This window comes from Callorhinchus milii, unplaced genomic scaffold, assembly GCF_018977255.1.
Source record: "Callorhinchus milii isolate IMCB2004 unplaced genomic scaffold, IMCB_Cmil_1.0 Scaffold11, whole genome shotgun sequence".
NCBI lineage: Eukaryota > Metazoa > Chordata > Chondrichthyes > Chimaeriformes > Callorhinchidae > Callorhinchus > Callorhinchus milii.
In genome coordinates this window covers 17,759,370-17,781,267 of record NW_024704752.1, presented here as the reverse complement: position 1 = coordinate 17,781,267, position 21,898 = coordinate 17,759,370, and the positions used below count along the sequence as shown (strand labels likewise).

Below are 21,898 nucleotides of genomic sequence, written 5' to 3'. Positions count from 1 at the left end.
CAGTATGAAGCAGCGTCAATAATCTCTCTCTCAATCCCTCCGCCTTGCCTCCGCCCTCCTCACCTTCAAATCCTGCCTTCAAATCCTGCTCGTTGTCAGACTCTGATATTGTAAAGCGCTCCAGGACGCTTCCCAGTGTGAAGGGTGCTATATAAATGCAAGTTGTTGTTGTAATAATTTGGTGCGAATTTATCTTGGACATTCCATTCCACATGTTGGGTCATTTTCAAGGGCTGCTAATCTTTTGCATAGACTGCATTACAATACTGTGACACAAAAATGTACTTTGACTCTGCAGAGTGATTAAAAAGATCTTCCCCAACAAACGAAGTGCTATTCTTTCCCGATCAACTTTCGCCGGATCAGGAAAATATACTGGACACTGGCTGGGAGATAACGGAGCAAATTGGAATGACATGAAATGGGCAATTCCTGGAATGCTGGAGTTTAACCTTTTTGGCTTTCCCTACGTAAGTTCACTTTCAGTTGTCTCACCCTCTGTACGTTTTTCCCCAACGGACTCCTGTGTATCTTTGTTTTAGGGAAGCAAATATGTTTGAAAAAAACCTGTTGAAAATGTTTTCAATGATGGTAAGGCATTAATCAAATCAAAGATCCAAAGTAACCTATTTATGCTATAAAAACAATGCTTGTATTTGATACGACTTCTTTCACGCCAGGAAGACGTCTCACAGGATATAAAGTGTATCGACATGTGTATTTATTAGGCAAACAAAATTGTATTGTTGTGGAATCAGCTGCTTATAGATGTTCAGCATGCTGTCCTATAAGGGGCTAACACTGTATTGTTTCTGTAGATTGGAGCTGATATTTGTGGCTTCTTCGGTAATGCAGATGAAGATCTTTGCAGTCGCTGGATGCAAGTTGGAGCATTTTATCCATTTTCCAGGAACCACAATGCTGAGGGATACAAGGTAAGTTGTCTGAGATAGTAGTGAATATTGCATTGCTTTGGCAGAATATTTGGATCACGAATAATATGATGGATACAAATCTTATCTTTAGCCTCAAGATCCTGCTTTTTTTGGTGAAACGTCCCTTCTAGTGAACACATCAAGACATTACCTGAATATCCGATATACATTGCTGCCTTACCTCTACACTCTCTTCCACGAGGCTCACGTCAATGGAAGCACAGTGGTTCGTTCATTGCTTCATGAGTAAGTTTAAAACAAAAAAAGTGGCTTACAATCACTAAGGTCATGGCTACACACGATTAATCCATTCTGATAATAAGAATCCCTGGAGTTAGCTCTTTTGTGTAAACATTATCTGCTATTGAACTGTGAAGCAATGTAATGGTCAAAAAGGAAGAAGATGAAGCTCCTATAAATAAGATCCACAGCGATTTGAGCTGCTGTTCCAGCTTGCCTTGCTGATAGTCTACGGCAGATCTCACCAACATAATCTGTTTGCAGTCATTCCATCCAGGGACCATTTAATTCGGGAGGACAGGATTCTAAAGCTTCTGTTAGTAAATAATAGCACCCTGCGTTTTCTGACTGGTATTCTGAGACTGCAAAAATGTGAAGACGGGATCAGTTTCACAATTTGATAGGATGTGGGGGCTTCGCAGAGTGGGCTGAGAAGGTTGAGCTGTCTTGCCGAACAATTTAAAGGGATTTCTGGTTAAATCTGACCTGTGCTCGGATACAGATAGAGCTGGGTTCACCAGCCACAAAAGGCTTTGACTGTGCAGCACTTTCCTTTCTTACCTTAAAGACATTAGTGTAACTCCACATTGTAAACACATAAAATGCTTTATCTTTTACAAGGTTTCCTTCAGACAATCAAACATGGACTGTGGACCGACAGTTTCTCTGGGGACCTGCTCTTCTCATCAGCCCAGTGCTGGATCCTGTATGTTAATTGACTGCGTCTGGTTGACCTTCTGCTGTTATTTTAAATGTGTACACCGATCAGGAAACAAAGAGGAGTAACATTTGCAGTATTCCTTAAAGTCCATACAACCAATTTCACCCTATCATTACCGCTTAACCTGCTAATCCATATTCCAGCTTTTTAATTAGCTTTTCTACAAGAATGCATAGTGTCAAAAGTTTTAATTAAACACTTTGTTATATACTGTCCTATTAATAATTCAATGGACTGTTGAACTGAACATGATTCGACCTATGTACTTTTCCTCATTGTTTAATATCTCCCCAACCACTTCCGTATCTGTCTCCGCGCTTTATTTTTCAGTCAACATCAAATTTGGCTGAAAAAGCAGGTTTTCCAACAAGCTATCGGATGATTTTTTTAGCAGATAGGTCCACTCAATGCTTTACTTTGTTTACTCAGCTAAGATTGGGAATATACTGTACCACAGGGGATATTAAGGACTTGAATCAGTGGTACATATTGGTGGAATACTGTACCAACCAGTCATGGTATTGTGAAAATGTTGTATTTAGCTTCAGGTATTCATGTAATGATTCTTACATACTTATTCTTATTTTCAGAAGACAACAAAAATACAAGCTTACTTTCCTGATGCAGTTTGGTATGAATATGAGACGGTAAATAACATTTTAATTCCAGTTTTATAGTTAGATCCCAAACTTTCAATTATCTTGCTTCTTATATTCTGTTGTGCTTTGAAGGTATTCTTTCAATAAAGGTTAAGCACATTCTGAATAAGAAATCAACTGAATAAATTCTTGGGTTGGAATTGCAGAACGTATTAAAAATGTTGTCAGTTCCATCCCAAGTATATAATTCAGTTTCTATGCGATGCAGCACTCTGAGACACCGCCCAACGCGAAGGACGCTATATAAATGCAAGTTGCTGTTTCCTTCAAACATTGCACCCCCCCTTTCAGCATTCACACAATCTTTTTTTTCCCCAAACTGGTTGGATATGATTCCAACCTTCTCCATAATTGTCATTTGTGGAACCCTAAACTGAGAGAAACCAGGCAGATTCTTTAACAGGTTGTTGAAAGCCCTGTAACCACGGCCCACAGAGCTAGTGCTCGGGTGCATGTTGTCCTTCATTTGTATCATAACAAATGCATTAACACACCAAGCAACACAGATCTAACAGGTTGAATTATCTAATCTAAAGTATCTAATATATCAGATGAAATGCGGTGCCCAGTAATTAATCCTTGCATTTGATATAGTGTTTTTCATGTCTCCGAGACGTCTCAAAGCTCTTCACAGAATATGCTGTAAAGTGAATTCACTGTATATTTGTGGACAAAATGCAGCAGCCAATCGCGCACAGCAGTGTCCCACAAACAGTCCTGGATTGAGTGACCAAATTATTATTTTATTTTGTTTCTTGAGGCATTATTATCAGGCGAGTGGAGTAAGGAAACTCGCCCAAGGTTTCGCTCTGCCGGGAATCGAACCCAGGTCTCTCGCTTGTGAGGCGAGTGCTCTAACCACTGAGCTACTGCAGTAAAATTGTCATTACCAACAAGGAAACATTATTTTCATTAAATGCAATGGCTGAGACATGAAATGATGCAGAGACTGTATTTTATTAATCATCTGAGTTTCCCTCTGCACTACTACAGACAATTATAAATCTATATGCACTGGATGCATATTCTTAAGCTATTGTTATTGTGTTGTTAAACCAGGGTGGCTCCATATTTTCTCAAAAGCAATGGGTAACTCTGCAACTACCAGAAGATAAATTAGGACTTCATGTCAGAGGTGGCTTTGTCTTCCCAACTCAGCAACCAGCTAACTCTACATTTTATAGGTGCGTTACTCTAATAAATTAAGCATTTCTGACTGTCCAGAATTCGTCAAATCCTTCAAAATTGGTGTATAATTTTGAAGTCCGTTTCCTTTCTTGCAGATCAAGTTGTCTGCAATAACAGAACGGATGTTACAGTTATAATCTGATGCTAAACAAATACTTTATTCTCCTGTAGTCGGAAAAACCCCATGGGTCTTCTTATTGCGCTTGATGAGCAAGGAAGGGCTGAAGGGCGATTGTTCTGGGATGACGGGGAATCCAGAGGTATTCTATGAAACGTACCATGTTCAAAGCAGTCTATAGGTTGACACATAGACACTCAGATGTAGACACTCAGACCTATCGCCTGATAAGTGGTAAAATTCTACCTGGGTCTAGTTTATTCTTAGCGTAGCACTGTATAAATGTAAATTGTATTGTATTCAGAAAATTTGTCCAAAATTTGTCAAATTCTGAAATACAGTTTTCAATCTTGAAGCTTTTTTTTTAAAAAAAAACTACAGAAAATGGGCTTGAAAGTTGAAATGGAATTCAACAGTTTACCAAATCCAGCAATTTGGAAACTCTGCTTTAACGCAGTAAATCTAGGATCCAGATAGAATTTCTACCTTAATTTGTCAATAAATTCTGGCAAAAAGTTTGAAAACATATAAAGGGTGATCAATACCTAATAAGATAGGTATTTTATCAATACTTAATAAGATAGGTATTTTATCAATACCTAATAAGGTAGGTATTTTTCTCCATGTTATCCCGATGTGTCAATCATTTCAACACACACAGCAACACAGGCTGCGTAGCTTTTCTCTGAGCTCAAGCTGATGTTTCAGAGTATCAAATCAGACTAATGGAGTTATTTTGTTGGTGAGCTACACTATCGACCATAAGCAATACATTTGCTGTGGAATAACCTTATTGTTCCATTCTGAATTCTGAGCGCATTTTAGAAACCTAATTTAATTGCTATTTTAAACAAATCAATATCATTTCCTCTGCTGCTGTGTTTAGGAATTGACATGCACGTCTTACATTACAGATACATTCGAAAAGGAACAATATATCTCCTATCGGTTTTCAGTAGCGCAGGTTAGTCTGTTCACATTAATTCAATGGCTTATCACTGTTGGATTTCATGTTGTACAAATTGTTTATATTCAGTATTTTGCTATTTCACCAACAAGACTGTTTACATTGGTCATAAGTTGAACTTGTAAACCATATGAATGCTTTAGGCACTTTGACACATCATCCCAACATGAAAGGCGCTACATAAATGTAAATTGTATTGTTTTAAAGATTTTAAATTATAAACATATGTAGATTCTTTAATGAAAATGGGGCAACTTGGCCTTGTTATATCAAATGCGTGTCCGGGAAATATTTAATGATGCAATTGAATAAGTAACCCAGTGCCTTGGTTATGTTTAGTAAGCTCTGTCTTTCTCTCTTAGGATGTTTTAAAACTCGAAGTGTTAAAAAATGGATATAAAGATCCAAACAATCTTCAATTTGAAGAAATTACAATCCTCGGTCTCCAATACCTTCCAAGAAATGTCACTGTGAAAAAGGGAGCTGATGAGATCGTTATACCTGAAAGCGATATTGACTATGACAAGTCAACTAAGGTAAAGGTCAATGTCTCACAACAATAATATTTTATATGCAAATAGAATCTCTCCAGGTTTGCACTTTTGTGCCATGAAGTACATTAATTTGTTTTTTCCCCATAATATCTACAAACATTAATTCGGTCATTCCTAGTTATCTTCATTGTATATTTATATAGAGCTATGATAACTGATTTAATTTGATTGACTCGTGGCTCTGTACTGGGACCCTTCCTGTTCTCTGTATATATTAACGACTTGGATTCGCAGACCCAGGGTAAGTTACTTACGTTTGTAGATAACATGAAGTCGAGCTACATTAATCAGCCACAGTTTGAAACTGCATTGAATACACGTAGAATGGGAATTAACTGTGCACGGTGGAAAGGCATGACCAACAAAATCCAGTTTCCACAGCTTAAGCTATGTCTGGAGCCCGAACCTAGAACCCATAGACCTCATCGATTCTATCAGTAAAATGTGACTGTACAATGATTCCTACCTTTACGAAATTGATGTTTGGAAAATAGCAATTAGCTTTTTAGCTTGTAAACTTGGATTTTTCTTTTACATTTACCCTGCTTTGACAAACTAACACGGAGGTGTAATTAATTCCATAATTATGGAATCCATTCAATGCAGCATTTTGGAGCGTCCTTTAATCTGCTACTACTTCTTATGAGATAGAAGTTCTAAGAAAATAGAGATCAACAGTTGAAAAAGCAAATCTATGGAGACTAATGGAAACCTTTGTTTTATGACTGCATTAATTGAGAAATAATTACCTAATTTTGTTATTCTTTTAATAAAAAGCTGTCATGCCTTTGTATCTGTCAGTATCTATCTTACACAGATGCTGACGTGTGTGACAGCATATTACTATAAATACAGCATACATAATAGTATTAAACTGTCAATATTGGCAGTAATATACCAAAGTACATTTTAAATTCTTTCATCAGCAGAGATTGGCATCTAAATTTGTACTATTCGCACCCTGAATTTGTTGCATTAATTGCAACTTCCAGATTCCAAGATCTCAGATTGTATTTTCCTCACCCGTCTATTTTCTACTTGTCAAACCTGCAATTCATCAGCTGCAGAGTTCACAATCTAAAATTTGTAGAGTTTTTTTTACCATTATTGCAAGAGCTGAGACAGGAGATGAGGCAAATCAGTTATTTACGGCTCTTCAGAAGAATCGCTGAATTGATGAAATGCCTATAAACGAAACCCATCCGATTCTGGATATTACAAAATTATACCCCGATGCCATTGCCCAACTTAATGAATGTTTTTATGCATGACCTTCACAATGTTTGTCCCTGAATGTTCTTAACGTTACTTTTTTAAAATCTTTTCACAGGTTACTCTTATAAAAGGGCTTCAACTTGTACTAGGAGAGGCATATACAGTAGAATGGAAATCCACACCGCGGGATGTTGAGAAGATTAATTGTAACCCTGAAGGATATATAACTGAAGAAGCCTGCAAAAATCGTGGTTGTCAATGGGATGAGGTAAGTAATATAATAACATGGCAAGGAGTCAATTTTGAGACTTCAATTTACTTTTTCTCACAACCCATGAAAGGAAGTCAGAAACATCCAAAGGTAAAACCATTACCTTGAAGAATAGCTTCACAGGATGAAGTCATCATTGGAGGGAGGCTCCAACACAAGTTACCTTCTCGCAAGCTTTTGAAGTGAATACAGTAGAAATTTCTCCCCTATGGATTTTTTTTGTAATATTGGTCCTAGTCAACAAACCAACGAACACTTATTCAGGGGCCACGCTTACATAAAGGCCACTTTGGACCAGTCCCCTGAGCGGTTGCTGAAAGGAGGTTTGACTGTACCATTCTGTGAAGACATTATCCATTCCACGATTGTCCTGCCCTTTTACTACTAAAACAACAACAATAAATTACACTTCCATAGCACCCTTCACATCGGAAAGATGTCCCAGGGCGCTGGACGAGCAGGGTTTTTTGGACCTGAGCTGGGAGTCAGGGTCAGAAGGGGTGGATGGCTGGTGGGGGTGGGAGGTAATAAGAATGATTTTATTATTAACAGACCTTACAGTCAATGCTACTGATCAACCTAGGAAGTTTGAGAATTTACGAATAATATGCCAGTAATAATACGTATATGTTCTTATACCTCAACCTAGTGCATCCTCTCTGAAGTGACAACCCACACTAAACTGATTAAAAAAAGAAGCAAACAAAAAGCTGTTTTGATTGGCAGAGTTAAGATGGCAGCTATTATAATGCACTGAAATTCTGCAAATGAAATTCTTCCCCAAACCAGTGGAGTTTCACAATGTGTTTAATGTAATCAGTATTATTGACAGCTATGAAACATTATTGACAGCTAATAAAAATCTTACCTACCCCCTTTACATTAGTAGAACGTAACAGTTCAATTTTTGCAAAAAGAATTAAACAAACACTTAGACAGCAAAGAGAATGTAGATTCATTCTAATTTGACTGTATTGCCAACATATACCTTGTATTTGCTATGTATACAAATAAAGCAGATTAATAAGCTTAGGCATGAGAGCAATATTCACGAGCATAAAGTTGCTTATCTGAATCTTTTTTTTAATGTTTGATGGACTTGATAAAGGCAGCCTGACAATGCCATGACAGGTTTCATTTTCAATTCGTATCTGAACAATAGACTCGGAAAATCATTTACAGAATTTCAGTGCAATACTGAATTTATAATCAACGTGCCTGGCAGCCACAAACCCATGATGTGTAAAATTAAATATCCCCTTCGTGAGAGGTATGATTATCAATTATCAAAAAAATTATAGTGATGGTTTGATAAAAAGTCTATTTAAATAGACTGAAATATGCTGAGTTATTATCCAATTTACAGCAAAATACATTTAATGGAGTTCACTTAAGTAAATTACATGCGATTGATTTTACCACAACTTGTTCTTCTAATTTACTGTATGTGAAAACCTCAATTTTGTTTTTTTTCTTGCAGTTGCCTCACAAATCTGAAGTGCCTTCCTGCTTCTACCCATATGACTATGGTTATCAAATTGATTCAAGCTACGGGATCGTTAAATCACAAGCCAGAATGAGCACACAAGTTAAACGGAACACAAAGTATCCTGAACGCTTCAAGGGCCAGACCCCGACTATCGAAGTTCTAAAGATTGAGGTCACGTCCCTGAATCAGCACATGCTGAATTTTAAGGTTGGCTAACAATAGCGTTATATTTTTTTTTAAAAACAGACTCACTTAATTGTGGTTCATTGCATGTTTAATTTGTACCTTAAATGTCTGAACACGGATTATATTCAATATATTTTACTGTTACTTTCACAGCAATTCATGCAATTAAGCGCCAGTTCCTGTCGAGACAGAGGTGTGTGTTAGCCATTGTGATGAGCTGTGATTTTGTGTTACTCATTGTTTCTGACAAGATACCCTAGCGGTGCAAGGCATCGTTGATGCTCCGTGCACTGCTCTCTGGCTAGTGCTGTGGTTGAATATACTGAGCTTCTACGGTGAGATAGCGCAGAGCTGCTTCGAATCCAAGTGGTTCTGCAGCGTCCCAAATCTGCCGGTGCTGTACGTTCACTCTGCCCTACACCGTGGGATGGCACCCACAGCGCTGGTGGCAACACATCACAGCAATGCCACATTTTCAAAGTTGCTCTATATTTTTCTGATCCCCGTCAGCACATGTTAAGGTACAAGTTAATGACTGGTCTGTGTGGTCGGCTGAGCTTTCAATGTAAACGTGGCATAAAATCGCCCAACTTCACTGACTCCTAATCTCCCAGAGGCTCGAGTTCAAGATCTTCATCCTAATCTTTAAATCCCTCCGTTGTTCCTGACCTTCTGAAACCCTACCCACCCAGCGGCTCCCTCCCTCCACTCAGTGGGCACCAGCCTGTTTCACAAACCCAAACCTACCAGCAGTCCAGCTGTCAGCTTATCTGAAACTCTATCCCACAATCGCTTTGCTCCCTCCCTTGCCTCCTCCAAGGCACGTCTCAAGACCCTCCTCTTCGAGCGCACCTTCGGGCCCCCTCCTACCCAAGCCCTCTTCCCCTCCTGATCCCAATCCCCTGCTCGTGTCCAAATCCCTGACTGTCCAGCACTTTGGGACGTCAGCCCAATGTGAAAAATGCTATATAAATGTCTTGTATAAAAGACCCTCATAAACTGATTTGTAAAACCTTGCATTCATACATGAAAGATAACTACCATTTAACAATATCAATGATATAATACCTAATTGTTCTGCAGATTTTTGATCCAAAAGAAAAGAGATATGAAGTTCCAATCCCGCTTAACATCCCAAATGTTCCAGCAAACGAAACCTTTGAACAACTTTATGATGTACAATTAACCTATAATCCATTTGGGATTATGGTTAAAAGAAAGAGCAGCAATGCAGTAATGTAAGTAGTTAAGTTTCTCATTGCGTATTGTTATATTCCAGCATTCCAAGACACTATTCTATGTGAAGCTATATAAATGCAAATTGTTGTTGTTGTACCTGGATGTCTTTACTGTCTTGGCAATGTCAGTTTGGCCCATTTCGTCTCTGAATCAGAAGATCCCTCCATAGTATTGCGCCCCCTTTCTTCCAAGACCTTCTTCAAACAGACTGACTTGGCCACTCCTTTTGCTCAGTGAACACCAGCCTGCTTCATGTCCCCTGCCCTTACCTGCCCCACAATTGGCAGGTGAGCTTTCAGCCATTCTTTCCCCGCTCTCCGGAATTCCAACCAGGAGTCACTCCAACTCGTTCCCTTCCTCGCCTCATTCAATGTCTGTCTCAAGAAGACATACCTCTTTAACTTTGCTTTCGGTCATCTTTCCCCTCTCAACCTCCTTTGGCTCCCAGCAGTGTTGAACAGCTTTCAGATGAATGTAAGGTTTTACAAATCAAACGTTGACATCTGAGTAGTGTAATCAATAAGTGTTGCATTGGTCAAGTTCCTGTTCCTTAGATGAACTATAAACCAAAGTATTTTCAGTAGTTGGACAGTGAAGATCCATAGCACAATTTCAAAGAAGAGCAATTAGTTAACTTGATGTTCTGATCAATATTCCCACCTTCCAATATTCCAACACCGGCACAGACACAATGGGCCGAATGGCCTCCTTCTGTGCTGTATAAATCTATGAACCTCATTGTCACCTCATTGCCTATTGGATGCTAGTGTCGCAGATCATCTGTTGTGTGGCTACAGAAGAGTCACTGCACTTCAAAATATCTTATGATGTGAAATGTTTTGAGATGTTTCAATGTAATGAGACATTTAATCAGAAAAAAATATTATTTTGTTTTGATAGTAAGCTGCAATAAGGTACAAAGGAATCAATGAAGCATTTCCGAAAATATTCACGTGACGTAGTTAGTCACAACTCTAACAGTGTAACCAAAGTACAAATTATGCCACCATTGATGCTCGTTGATCTTACATTTTCTTTCCCTTACCTGCTTATTATGGTTTGACTTTGTTTTGTTTCAACACGTACACGTTTGCACTTGGCAAAACATTTTCTTTCAAGAAATAAGAAATAGATTTTTACTGGCTGCTCCTTGCCTGGCTGCTCTGGACGTAAATCCTATAAAGTGACTAAAAATAGGAGTTTAAAAAAAAGGAAAGGGAGATCCCCATTTAAGTTCAGTTCTTTCTTTTCTAACAGCTGGAATTCTCAAGTTGGAGGCTTCACGTTTACTGATCAGTTCATCCAGATTTCAACCAGCCTTCCTTCAGAAAATATTTATGGACTTGGAGAAACTGAACATTCTAGCTTCAAGCTTGATCTTAACTGGAATACTTGGGGAATGTTTGCCAAGGACCAACCTCCTGGAGTAAGTTCCAAAAGTTATTTTCTCTGTTGTGTTTTATTTGGGACCTGGGTGTTTATTGGGCGTTTATTACGAACAACAAATGCAGTGAAAAATCATATCAGCTCAGCCGCAATTTAAACAGTTTTGTAAGTCAAAATGATGACTAAAAGTTTAAACTTGAAAACAACAGGAATAATTGACACATAAATCACAGAGCTTGGCGCTTCTGTAACTCTTTATCTCTCATGTTCAATACTTGCCAGACTTGTGGCATAGATAACTGCTAGGTAATGCTTATTTCTCAGAGGTAAATTACCCCTAATTCAAGGCAATTAGCCCCAACTTCAAAATAAATGTGATCCCGAGTTTTGATCATTTCATCTTGGACGAGAGCGCCAATTTAAAATAAACTCTTGATGTTGAGTATTTTACATCGAGGCATTCAGTTCAAAACATCTTAAAAGGCATTTTACATTGCAAAGTTATTTTTAATAGTGCAAAGGGATTAAAAGGAAAATGCTTAGCCTGGCGTTTCTCTGAGCTGTACAGACAGTCTGGTTCAAATCCCGAGCTGACACATTTGTCAATCTACCTCAGGGGTACGAAACCAGCAGTCAAAAAAAAGCAAGGCTGCCACAATGCAATCATAACTCGTACTCTCCTTATCCTGGAGTCTTGTAGGTCAGTGGTTAGAGCACTCGCCTCGCAAGCAAGAGACCTGGGTTCGATTCCCGGCAGGGCAAAACTTTGGGCAAGTTTCCTTACTCCCACAGGCTTCTGTTTACCTGGTTGTTAGTCGATTAGCGGATCGCTTTTCTGGGGGTGACAATTCCTTCAAAAAATAATAATTTTTTCAGTTTTGTTTTGAGTTGAGAAATACCAATATTCTTGAATAAAACTAACTCTCAGGATATTTCTCGCAATATGCTGTGCGCTGGCCTTGCAAAGTGGGATGCCAATTTGCAGATTGGGCTAACCATGTGTAAACAGGGAATTGGAGGTGCCCTTAATTACATAATTAGCTAAGTGTTCTGTAATCCTTTCTGTGCTTAATTCTGCCATTACATGCAAATGATACACACGTATTTACAACACCTGAAAATAAAACCCTGAGTATATTTTTAGTGTTCACTCTATAAGCTGAGGATGCCACAATAATCATTAGAGTTTCAGACTCCGTGTGAAGCTCGAGAGCAACTCTGGCATCCATAATTTACAAAGCATTAATATGATGCATTTTCTAGCATCTGTAACCAAGGTGACTGCTTAGAGAATGAATTAGAGTGGAAGAGGCTAACAAATGGGGTTACTGGAGTGGAGATGAAACAAAATCAATGTTATCAATCCTGAAAGAATTGAATCCAATAGGTAATTTGAATGCAGGGGTATTCAGGCAAATGAAAACGAAAAGGAAACATATAGGTTTTTGAACGCAGAAAATGAATAAAGGTTACATGGGACTGTTGATTACAGAATGTTTGCAGGTTTACCAGCTGGACAATAATAGCATTGAGTTGATGCTGACGGAGGACAAACAGTTCTATCTAATTTCATCAACATGAACAAGTTGTGCCTTAGAAAAGCATTGACTTTAGCTCACATCGACCTACTTCCATCTCCATTAACCCCTCCACCCCTTCCCCACTCACAACTGTACATCTTGTTATTGCAATCAATGAATCTGGGTCTGTTGTTATTGGAAACATGACATTGGGATCCAATTGGTAATATTTCTTGTCCCATCACAATTTCCAGCAGCCCAGAGTCCCTGGGACATCATTAGCAGAATGAGTACCGGGTTGGATTCCTTATTTGAAGAAAAAATTCGCAAAATAGAAAGAGGTCATTATTTTCTTTTTATTAAATAGCAATCATCTAATTTTTTTTTGCTGTATATTTCCAAACCTATGTCCATAGCATCAATTGAACAGCTATGGGAGCCATCCTTTTTATATGTGTCTCGAGAACGATGCCAATGCCCACGGTGTGTTCCTGTTCAACAGCAATGCAATGGGTAAGTTGGAATGTCATTGTATTTTGAAAGACTCAAGTTAACAAAATATATCAAATTGAAGCGCCCTGGGTCACTGCTACCCTCCGTGAGGAACGCTATATAAATGCAAGTTGTCATTGTTGTTAACCGTTCAGGGATCTATGTTTCGAGGGGTTTCAAAAGACAGTTGTGGGAAGGTAACACATGCAAAGGCTGTTAACCATTCTGATTCCTGGAGAGAGACAACATGAAGAATTGGAATGGGGATTAAACACCGTAGTGTAAATGCTGGACTTCAGTCATCTTTCATCAATATTAATCTTTCCTAGCTGGCCAAACACTTATGTAAATACGTAGTCTGAAAGCATCCAAGTAACTGATTTATTTTTACCAAATAGAGCTTGCTTCTCAGGCTTGTAAATTACAGACAATCATGACAATGTCCATACCAAGCCAAGTACCATAAGTCTGCTGATAGTTAAACAGTTAGAGGTTAACATGTTATGAAGGCCCTTTTCAACTCTCACAACTTCAATGTATTTTCTTGAATAATCTAAACCACAAATGGGAAAGCAAACAGCAGTTACATAGGTTACACCCACAAAACACACAGTCAAAAGCACTTTACAATACCTAGTGAAGCGCTTTGAGACGTCTCGATGACATAAGGCGCTGTATCAAACGCGAGGATTATCATTATTATGCTATCAACTCATAAAACTGTATTGAGGAAAAGCCCATTAGAAGCATATTTAATAGTATTTTGAATCACACTGAATATAAACATCACTTTCCTTCAGATGTAACACTGCAAGAGGCTCCTACTCTGACATATCGTATCCTTGGAGGAATCCTGGACTTCTATGTCTTTCTCGGTCCAACCCCAGAAATGGTTGTTCAACAGTACACCGAGGTAAACATTCAGACATTTAAGGGTCACGTTATACTTTTGGAAAAAAAAACTCCAGAGTGCTGGTTGAGAAAATGTTTCATGAAATAATTAATTGTCTCCTATTTTTTCTAGCTTATTGGTCGCCCGGTTCTGCCACCATACTGGTCCCTAGGATTCCAGTTATGTCAATACGGATACAAGAATATTGAAGAAGTAGCTACCTTATACAAAAACATGAAGAAGGCACGAATACCATACGTAAGTTTGTTCGATCGAACCACTGCAATAAGCAGCCCTACTGGAAGAGCGCTATATAAATGCAAGTGGTTGCTGTGCAATGTCTTGCAATCTTAATGTCAACGGACTTGATAAAACGGTTAAGTTTTAACTGTATTTTGAATAAGTAGGACTAAATCCATCTATTTCGCTGACGTTTCCTCTTATTAAAATGTGACTTTGGTTGAAGGATGTGCAATATTTTGACATTGATTACATGGAGCGCCAGCTGGACTTTACAATTGATAAGGATGATTTTGCAACTATGCCACAACTGGTTAACGAAATGAAAGCTGAAAGAATGCGAATCGTTATTATTTTGGTAAGCTTGTGTGGCACCCTTCCTATAACTGAAATTTGAATTCTTGTTTCTTTTGTGTGGCACTTGGTATAATGTGCAACTTCTGTTTCTTTTTTAAGGACCCAGCAATTTCCGGAAATGAAACAGTGCCATACAAAGCCTTCACCAGCGGATTAGACAACGATGTATACATTAAATGGAAAAATAGTTCTGATATTGTGTGGGGAAAGGTATTCTGAATTTAACTTCAATCTAATATATACCATATTGCAAATGATGTTGATTATATTTTTATCATATGACATAGCTGCATTTTACAATTATATTGAAATTGGTGCTTATTTACAAATGTAACATTTTTTTCCAATATTGCCTCACAATATAGTGTCTGTTTAATCTGCTTCTCTAGTCCTGTGTAGCATTGCGAGCAATGGAACTATTTGAATCTCTTTTGAAAACTATGTTATAGGTATGGCCAGATTTTCCAAACGTGACTGTTGACAGCTCAAAAGATTGGGATTATCAAGTGAAGGTGAGTCTGATTTGCAACAGTGCTGTTTACCCAACTACTGGCCAAAGTAGTCCTGTAGCTCAGTGGTTAGAGCACTCGCTTTGCAAGTGAGAGACCAGAGTTCAATTCCAGGCCGGAGGAAACCTTGGGCAAGTTTCCTTACTCCACACAGAGCCTAATAATAATCCCTCCAAAACCAAAAACAATAATAAATTGGTCATTTTCAATCTACGACTGTTTGTGGGACATTGCTGTGCGCAATTGGCTGCCGCGTTCGCCCACAAATATACAGTCAATTCACTTTACAGTGTGTTCTGTGAAGCTTTTTGGGAAGTCCTCCCGACGTGAAAAGCGCTATATCAAATGCAAGGATTATTATTATTATTATTAAGTAAAAATGTAAAGATATATATGTATTTTATAATGCTTACGTAAAACCTAACACAAAGGAAACTCTTTATATCACCCCTTGCATCTGCACTGTAGACCTGGCTTCCTGCACTGACAAGCCAGCTTAAGGTGTTTCTTTTAAAAGCCCCTTCTGGATCATTAGGTTGCTGCTGATATGATTCCCTGAGTACTGTACATGCTGTGTGCTGGAAATGTCACTGTTGTCAGTTACAGAGCCTATGAGCTGCTGGACACAGAAGACCCTGTAATGAGGTTCCCTTTGTGTTACCATGATGGAGAAAGTCAAATTATACTGAAAAAGGAAAGGACTAATATTTACACCAAGACATTTCTAAACTACTAGTAAATTTAACTCAAAGAACTAGACACTGTTATCATTCAGGTCTGATTGATCATGCAAGAAATACTTAGCGAACAATGTCCATGAACCACTCTCACTGTAGATATGAGCTGTTGTTTCTGTTTTGTTGTAGCATTATCGCTCATTCGCTGCGTTCCCAGATTTCTTCCGCAATGAAACAAAGGAGTGGTGGTTTGCAGCAATAAAAGAATTTTATGACAATCCAGACAACCCAAGTGCAAGTGTCAAGTTCGATGGACTGTGGATTGTACGTTTTTTTTTCCATTCGAGATTTATTTTGTGTTGTAATAAAAAAAAATTGCCATTTTGAGTGGAACAACAAAAAGGGATATGATAATAAATTGTTTTCTACTTTGCAGGACATGAATGAACCTGCAAGTTTTGTTCATGGGTCTGTGAATGACTGTAAAGATGACAAACTGAACAACCCCCTTACATGCCAGGTTAGAGCATTTCATTTTAATGGCTTCATCAAACAGAGCCTTGCAAGAGAGTATAGAAGAGGGTCATCCGAGTTCAGGGATAAAAGGTTGCAGGCATGCCTTGTTATTTAAAGTAGGAGTTTGCTGTTTGTCAGATTAACTCTTCAAGAACTGAAAGCCTATTTCAAGAGCCCGATTTACAATTTAATTTTTTTTAATATACTCTATAGTTTTCAAATGGCCGTTAAGTGCACTTTCTCCGTAACATCACTCGACTCCGCCACTACCTCACCCCTCAGGCCGCTGAAACCCTTGTTCATGCCTTCATCACCTCCAGGCTCAACTATGCAAATGCCCTGCTCATCGACCTTCCCAACTCCTCCCTCCATAGGCTGCAGATAATCCAGAACTCTACAGCCCGTATCCTCTCCCGCACCAAACCCCATAACCCCATCTCCCCCACTCTCGCCCGACTCCATTGGCTCCCTATCCTTCAGAGGATCCAGTTCAAGATCCTGATCCTCACATACAAAGCCCTCCATGGTCTCGCCCCACCCTACCTCTGCGACCTCCTAACCCCCTACAAACACACCCGCTCCCTCCGCTCAGCCGGCTCTGGCTGCTCCACGTCCCCTTCCCCACCATTGGTGGGAGAACCTTCAGCCACTCTGCCCCCAACCTCTGAAATTCCATCCCCCAGTCACTCCGCCTCGCCCCCTCTTTAGCCTCCTTCAAGTCCCGCCTCAAGACCCTGTAACGAGGTTCCCTTTATGTTACCATGATGTATAAGCGCAGAGTTGAGTTAAAGTATTTTAATGTGCTTGTGAAAATCTGAGGGGGGTGTGGGCGGGAGGGAAGAGTCAATGTGTACAACTGTTACAGTGTAAGACAATCATTTGCAAACATCAAGGGCTAAACAAGACAGGACTACTGTAAGGTGAGTTCATTGTATTGGAATATCATTGTATTATCGGTTTAGATTTAATTTTGTGTAAACCTTATCTTTTGGTAACTGTGATATTATTTCATCAGATCTTGAATCAAGGAGCATGGGGCTCAATCACAAGACCCTGTGTATGGAAAGTGAACAGATCCTACCTGACGGGACATCAGTCAGGCACTACGATGTACATAATCTTTATGGATGGTCGCAAACACAGACAACACTGGAGTAAGTCACAGGAAAATTGCTTTTGTGGTTTGAAATTCATAGTTTGTGCAGTTAAATGGCAGAAAAGGGTCAATTCTGCTGACGCAAACCTAAATAATAAACAAGAAAACCACTTGGGTGAAACAATGCACATGTTTATATAATAAAAGTAATTGCATTTAATATAGCGTCTTTTATGACGGGAGGATATATCAAAATGTTTCACGGGATTTTTTGTGAAGTGTAGTGATTGTGTATTTCATAGTATTCAAATATGCCCAAAATGAGCATTGTTAGGTCAATTGGACACATTCAACAAACGTTTTAAACTGACATTGAGCTCTATAGCTCAATCAATAGCAATAAGGGATAATGTTTTAGCTCCAATGTGACACAAAAGTCATTTGTGCAATTTTATGGAATAAAAAGTGCCTGATCCTATTTTTGTTTTTAGAGGTGTTGTGCGTTGTACTTGGGAGAGGAGATTCACCAGTGCATTTGCTGTGGCTTTTAATGCTTTTTAAAATCTAACCTGAGGGAGTTTAACTCTTTGAACACTGAAGGCATAAATGTGTAATCTGTGAATTACTTGATTGATATTTTGATTGGTTAGTGGTCATTGGTTTTAGTGTATCAACGACGACAACTTGCATTTATCTAGCACCTCTCACGCAGTCTAGCGTCCCGGAGCGCTTGAATGCAAAGGATACAGTACACTTGTACGTCAAAGTATATCATGTTTGATACAGACTAAAGATACCTCTACTCTGCTCCAATAATAACTTTTAACCACCCCCCTGCTCCCTAAAACGAGCAAGAAAAGTATCTACTTTTCATATCAGTCATCGCTGGACGAGATTGTTAAATTCATGTCAATTTGTCCTAAATTATGAGTTGACACCTACTGGGAAAGGGGTTGACATAGCACATTTAATCCATTAATCCTTGTTGGATTGGAACCCAAATTCCCAAGGTGAAAGGACAGTGTGTTAATTCACAATGCTACAAACTGCTGATTCATGACAATCATTGAACACTGGAGGTGTCAGTAATTAACCTGGAGGTTGCTTTGTTCTAATTGCCAAAATTAACAAGGGTGTGAACTGAGAGTGAGTTCCCTTTGTGGGGTGAATGTGTCACCACGTGACATGACGTGAGAATCAGTTCACCTTTCGTGCGATGAAGCTGTCACTGTGTGCACTGAAAACAAATTAACCCATTCTTTGGTGAAGCAGTCACCAATTTGAACCGAAAATGTGTTTAACCCTCAATTCCCAGGTAACAGATCTCTTCTTCACGTGCTCAGAAAAGAGAAACAAAACCTGCACACGAGAATACCATTTAAATATACACAATCAACGTGTCTTCACTGTATGGTCACTGTGAAGAAAATATGCATTTGTAATTGTATTTCATTGTTAGATAAATGCTAGAAAGGACTACTGTTGATCAACTTTAAAGTTGTGAAGTCACGCTTTATTCATTGAAATTATTTTCACAGTTCGTTGCAGAAAGTAACTGGAGAACGAGGCCTTGTGGTGACTCGTTCAACATTCCCAACCAGTGGCCAGTGGTCTGGACATTGGCTTGGAGACAACACAGCCAGCTGGGACCAAATGCACAAATCAATCATTGGTACGAAGGGTAACATTTCAGATACTGTTTTTGTACGAATGTGCCTTAATAAAGCCTCTGCTAGTATGTCCTCAATGCTCTGAGAACAGAATAATATGCATCTGTACAGTTATACATGCCTTCAGTCCATAAGTCTATCATTCAGTCTCTCACTGATCACCCATTCTGGGTATTAGTCACTAGTTCAGATACAACAACAGACAAAACCGTTTCTTCTGATTAAATTACGTTGATTGGTTCACGTCTCCAACTGCATTTCCTCTGAGACCACACGTGGTGGGATTTGTGTTATGAAACTGACTGTTGCTTCAGCGCAGCATATATCGTCTTGGACCGAAGTATTCCTTCACAAATATGAAGCTATGTGTCTGGGGGTGGATGCTTTTATTCTGCCGCTTTCTTTCCACAACATTAAATGTGTATGATGGCCATAATATTCTGCGCTTAGTGCTGGAGTTCCACTGCTCAGTTTGAAATTAGGCACTGATTTCATTGAACCTCAGCTCTAAGATGCCTGTGACTCCTCAACGAGTCTCCTTTCTAAAGCAAAATCTACTGTTTCTGTGTTATAGGAATGATGGAGTTCAGTCTGTTTGGAATATCCTATGTAAGTCCTTTTTGGCAACATTTAGTACAGAATGCTGGTTTTCATTATGCAGAGCTGAAATTTGATGTTCTAATACATGTTCCATTAAACTGTAGACTGGAGCAGATATCTGCGGCTTTTTTCAAAACACCACCTATGAACTGTGTCTTCGATGGTCGCTCCTTGGAGCATTTTATCCCTATTCGAGGAACCACAATTCAATAGGAACAAGGGTATGTCAATTCTATCACTTCAATAAGAGGCTCAACAAATCATAATGTAATCAGACGCAACGAGTGTACGAGGCTCCATTTGCAAAAGAAAACAACCAGATTAAGGAACTCATTGAGCATAAAACATTTGGCTGTGAGAGGCCTTGCTATGAAAACAGGGGCATTTATTAAAGTAGAGATACTGAAACACAATGACACTGATATAGTTTGGTTATAGTCAGGATTTATGCAGTTTGTTCTGCTGTCTCAAAGTATCTGAAATAATAGTAGATGTAACTAGAGGTATCAGAAAGAATAGTAGATTGTTTGACTCACAGTTACTACTGAGAATTACCTGAATTATAAACAATGGTATTTGGAGCCAGCGCTCACAGACAATTGTTTCAGTATTAAACAGGATCTCAAACTTTCTATTTTTGGAAAAAGCGGTCAAAAACATAATTTTATTTAGAATTTATTTAACTTAAAATAATTTATTAAATAAAACTTTTTTTTCAATGACATGATATTTATATTCATTATATCGAATTCAAACTATTGAGAGTCTCACAGAGGAGTAGTTCTGAAGACAGTTCTATTCAATTTTTATTCTAAATTTATGGCGTAGAGTTCTGTGCTCTATTACAATAAATGTATTTCTGCAGTTTAACCATTTTCAACAAGAAAAAATAAAGAAAGAACTCTGGAACTCCATCCCGGATTCCTTCTGCCTCACCCCCTCCCTTGCTTCCTTCAAGGCCTTCTCAAGACTTTCCTCTTTGATTGTGCTTTGGCCACCCTCCCACCCCCACCACCCCTAACCTCCACCCCTCTTGGCTCTAACCCCCAACTCAAGTGCAAACCCTTAACTGTCCAGCGGCTTGGGATGTCTTTCCGATGCGAAAGACGCTATATGAATATAATTTTGTTATTACTGTTGTTGTGGCGGCATTTTACAATTTTAAAGCATCGTTAACAGTTTATATATAATCTATGTCAAGGGAAAGAGGTTGTGAGACTCCTAGAGTTCATTACAATGTTATTTCGTCCTTTGAGCTTGAACTGTCAGCCGGGTTTTTTTATTTTCAACATTTTTCTCATAAAGGAATTAGTTTCCTCGGACTGAGGTTCCAAATTACCTCTCTCTTTTGAACTTCAGCTGGCAGTCAGTGGCAAAGTGAAGTATGGAGACCATTGACAATATATGGAACATTTCCATCAATCAATTTTGCCGCTCAGTGTTGGACTAAAGCATAAGCAATTTGTGATTTTGCCTTCTGCTGCAGCTTCTACTAGTGTGAGCAAACTGTGTGACAAAGAAACAAACAAACAGGGTAATATGATTTAAAAATAGAAAGTTGTCTTAAAATGAGCCTCTTCACCCTTGGTGGAAAAAAAAGTAAAACTGTGCAACAAAAATTTGTGTTCAAATGCGGAAGGAATGGAGGATAAGGGTATACTTAAAACAATTTGATAAGTAATGTGTTTATCAATTGATCCCCAGAACTGGTGAAAGTCCTCATGAATTGATTAACACGATGTGTTATCGTGTTACCACTGCAATAAGACATCTAAAGTAGGAAAGCAATGACCTTTTTCAAAAGAAAGCTAGTACATCATGAAAATAAATAGCTTATACCACGTTATGCAAACAGCAATGAAAACAAATTTATCTTCACATAAAATGTGAGAAAACTTGTCAGATCGCTAAAAGAAAAGGACCTCTAAATTTCATGGCAACCAGAAAAGACAAACAGAAAACAAAAAGAGAGGTGCAGCAACTAAAAAACAATAAGAGAGATGCATCTACCTGCCTCCGCATGTGGCTTGTCAGTGAAGGACAAACGTTATGGTAATTTTATTATACAGGCTGAGGGAAGGATACAAAGAGAGGTTAGTCCCGGACCAATCTCACCCATTCGTCTAGCCTGGTAGCTGTCTAATCTGAGAATCGCGAAGCG

General features: G+C 38.7%; 1 protein-coding gene across 1 annotated transcript in view; it reads left to right on the top strand.

Moving 5' to 3' along the window:
- The window catches only part of si (sucrase-isomaltase (alpha-glucosidase)), a 65,040-nt gene that overhangs the window by 14,485 nt on the left and 28,657 nt on the right, over positions 1 to 21,898 (top strand). Inside the window, 26 exon segments of the mRNA XM_042339059.1 lie at positions 299 to 470; positions 819 to 935; positions 1,027 to 1,181; positions 1,797 to 1,881; positions 2,487 to 2,543; positions 3,615 to 3,739; positions 3,915 to 4,003; positions 4,776 to 4,825; positions 5,191 to 5,364; positions 6,713 to 6,865; positions 8,349 to 8,564; positions 9,627 to 9,781; positions 11,040 to 11,208; positions 13,105 to 13,201; positions 13,981 to 14,093; positions 14,205 to 14,330; positions 14,539 to 14,670; positions 14,769 to 14,879; positions 15,119 to 15,181; positions 16,045 to 16,179; positions 16,292 to 16,355; positions 16,358 to 16,375; positions 17,387 to 17,525; positions 19,006 to 19,139; positions 19,712 to 19,746; positions 19,842 to 19,958. Coding sequence (XP_042194993.1) covers positions 299 to 470; positions 819 to 935; positions 1,027 to 1,181; positions 1,797 to 1,881; positions 2,487 to 2,543; positions 3,615 to 3,739; positions 3,915 to 4,003; positions 4,776 to 4,825; positions 5,191 to 5,364; positions 6,713 to 6,865; positions 8,349 to 8,564; positions 9,627 to 9,781; positions 11,040 to 11,208; positions 13,105 to 13,201; positions 13,981 to 14,093; positions 14,205 to 14,330; positions 14,539 to 14,670; positions 14,769 to 14,879; positions 15,119 to 15,181; positions 16,045 to 16,179; positions 16,292 to 16,355; positions 16,358 to 16,375; positions 17,387 to 17,525; positions 19,006 to 19,139; positions 19,712 to 19,746; positions 19,842 to 19,958 — 3,001 coding nt within the window.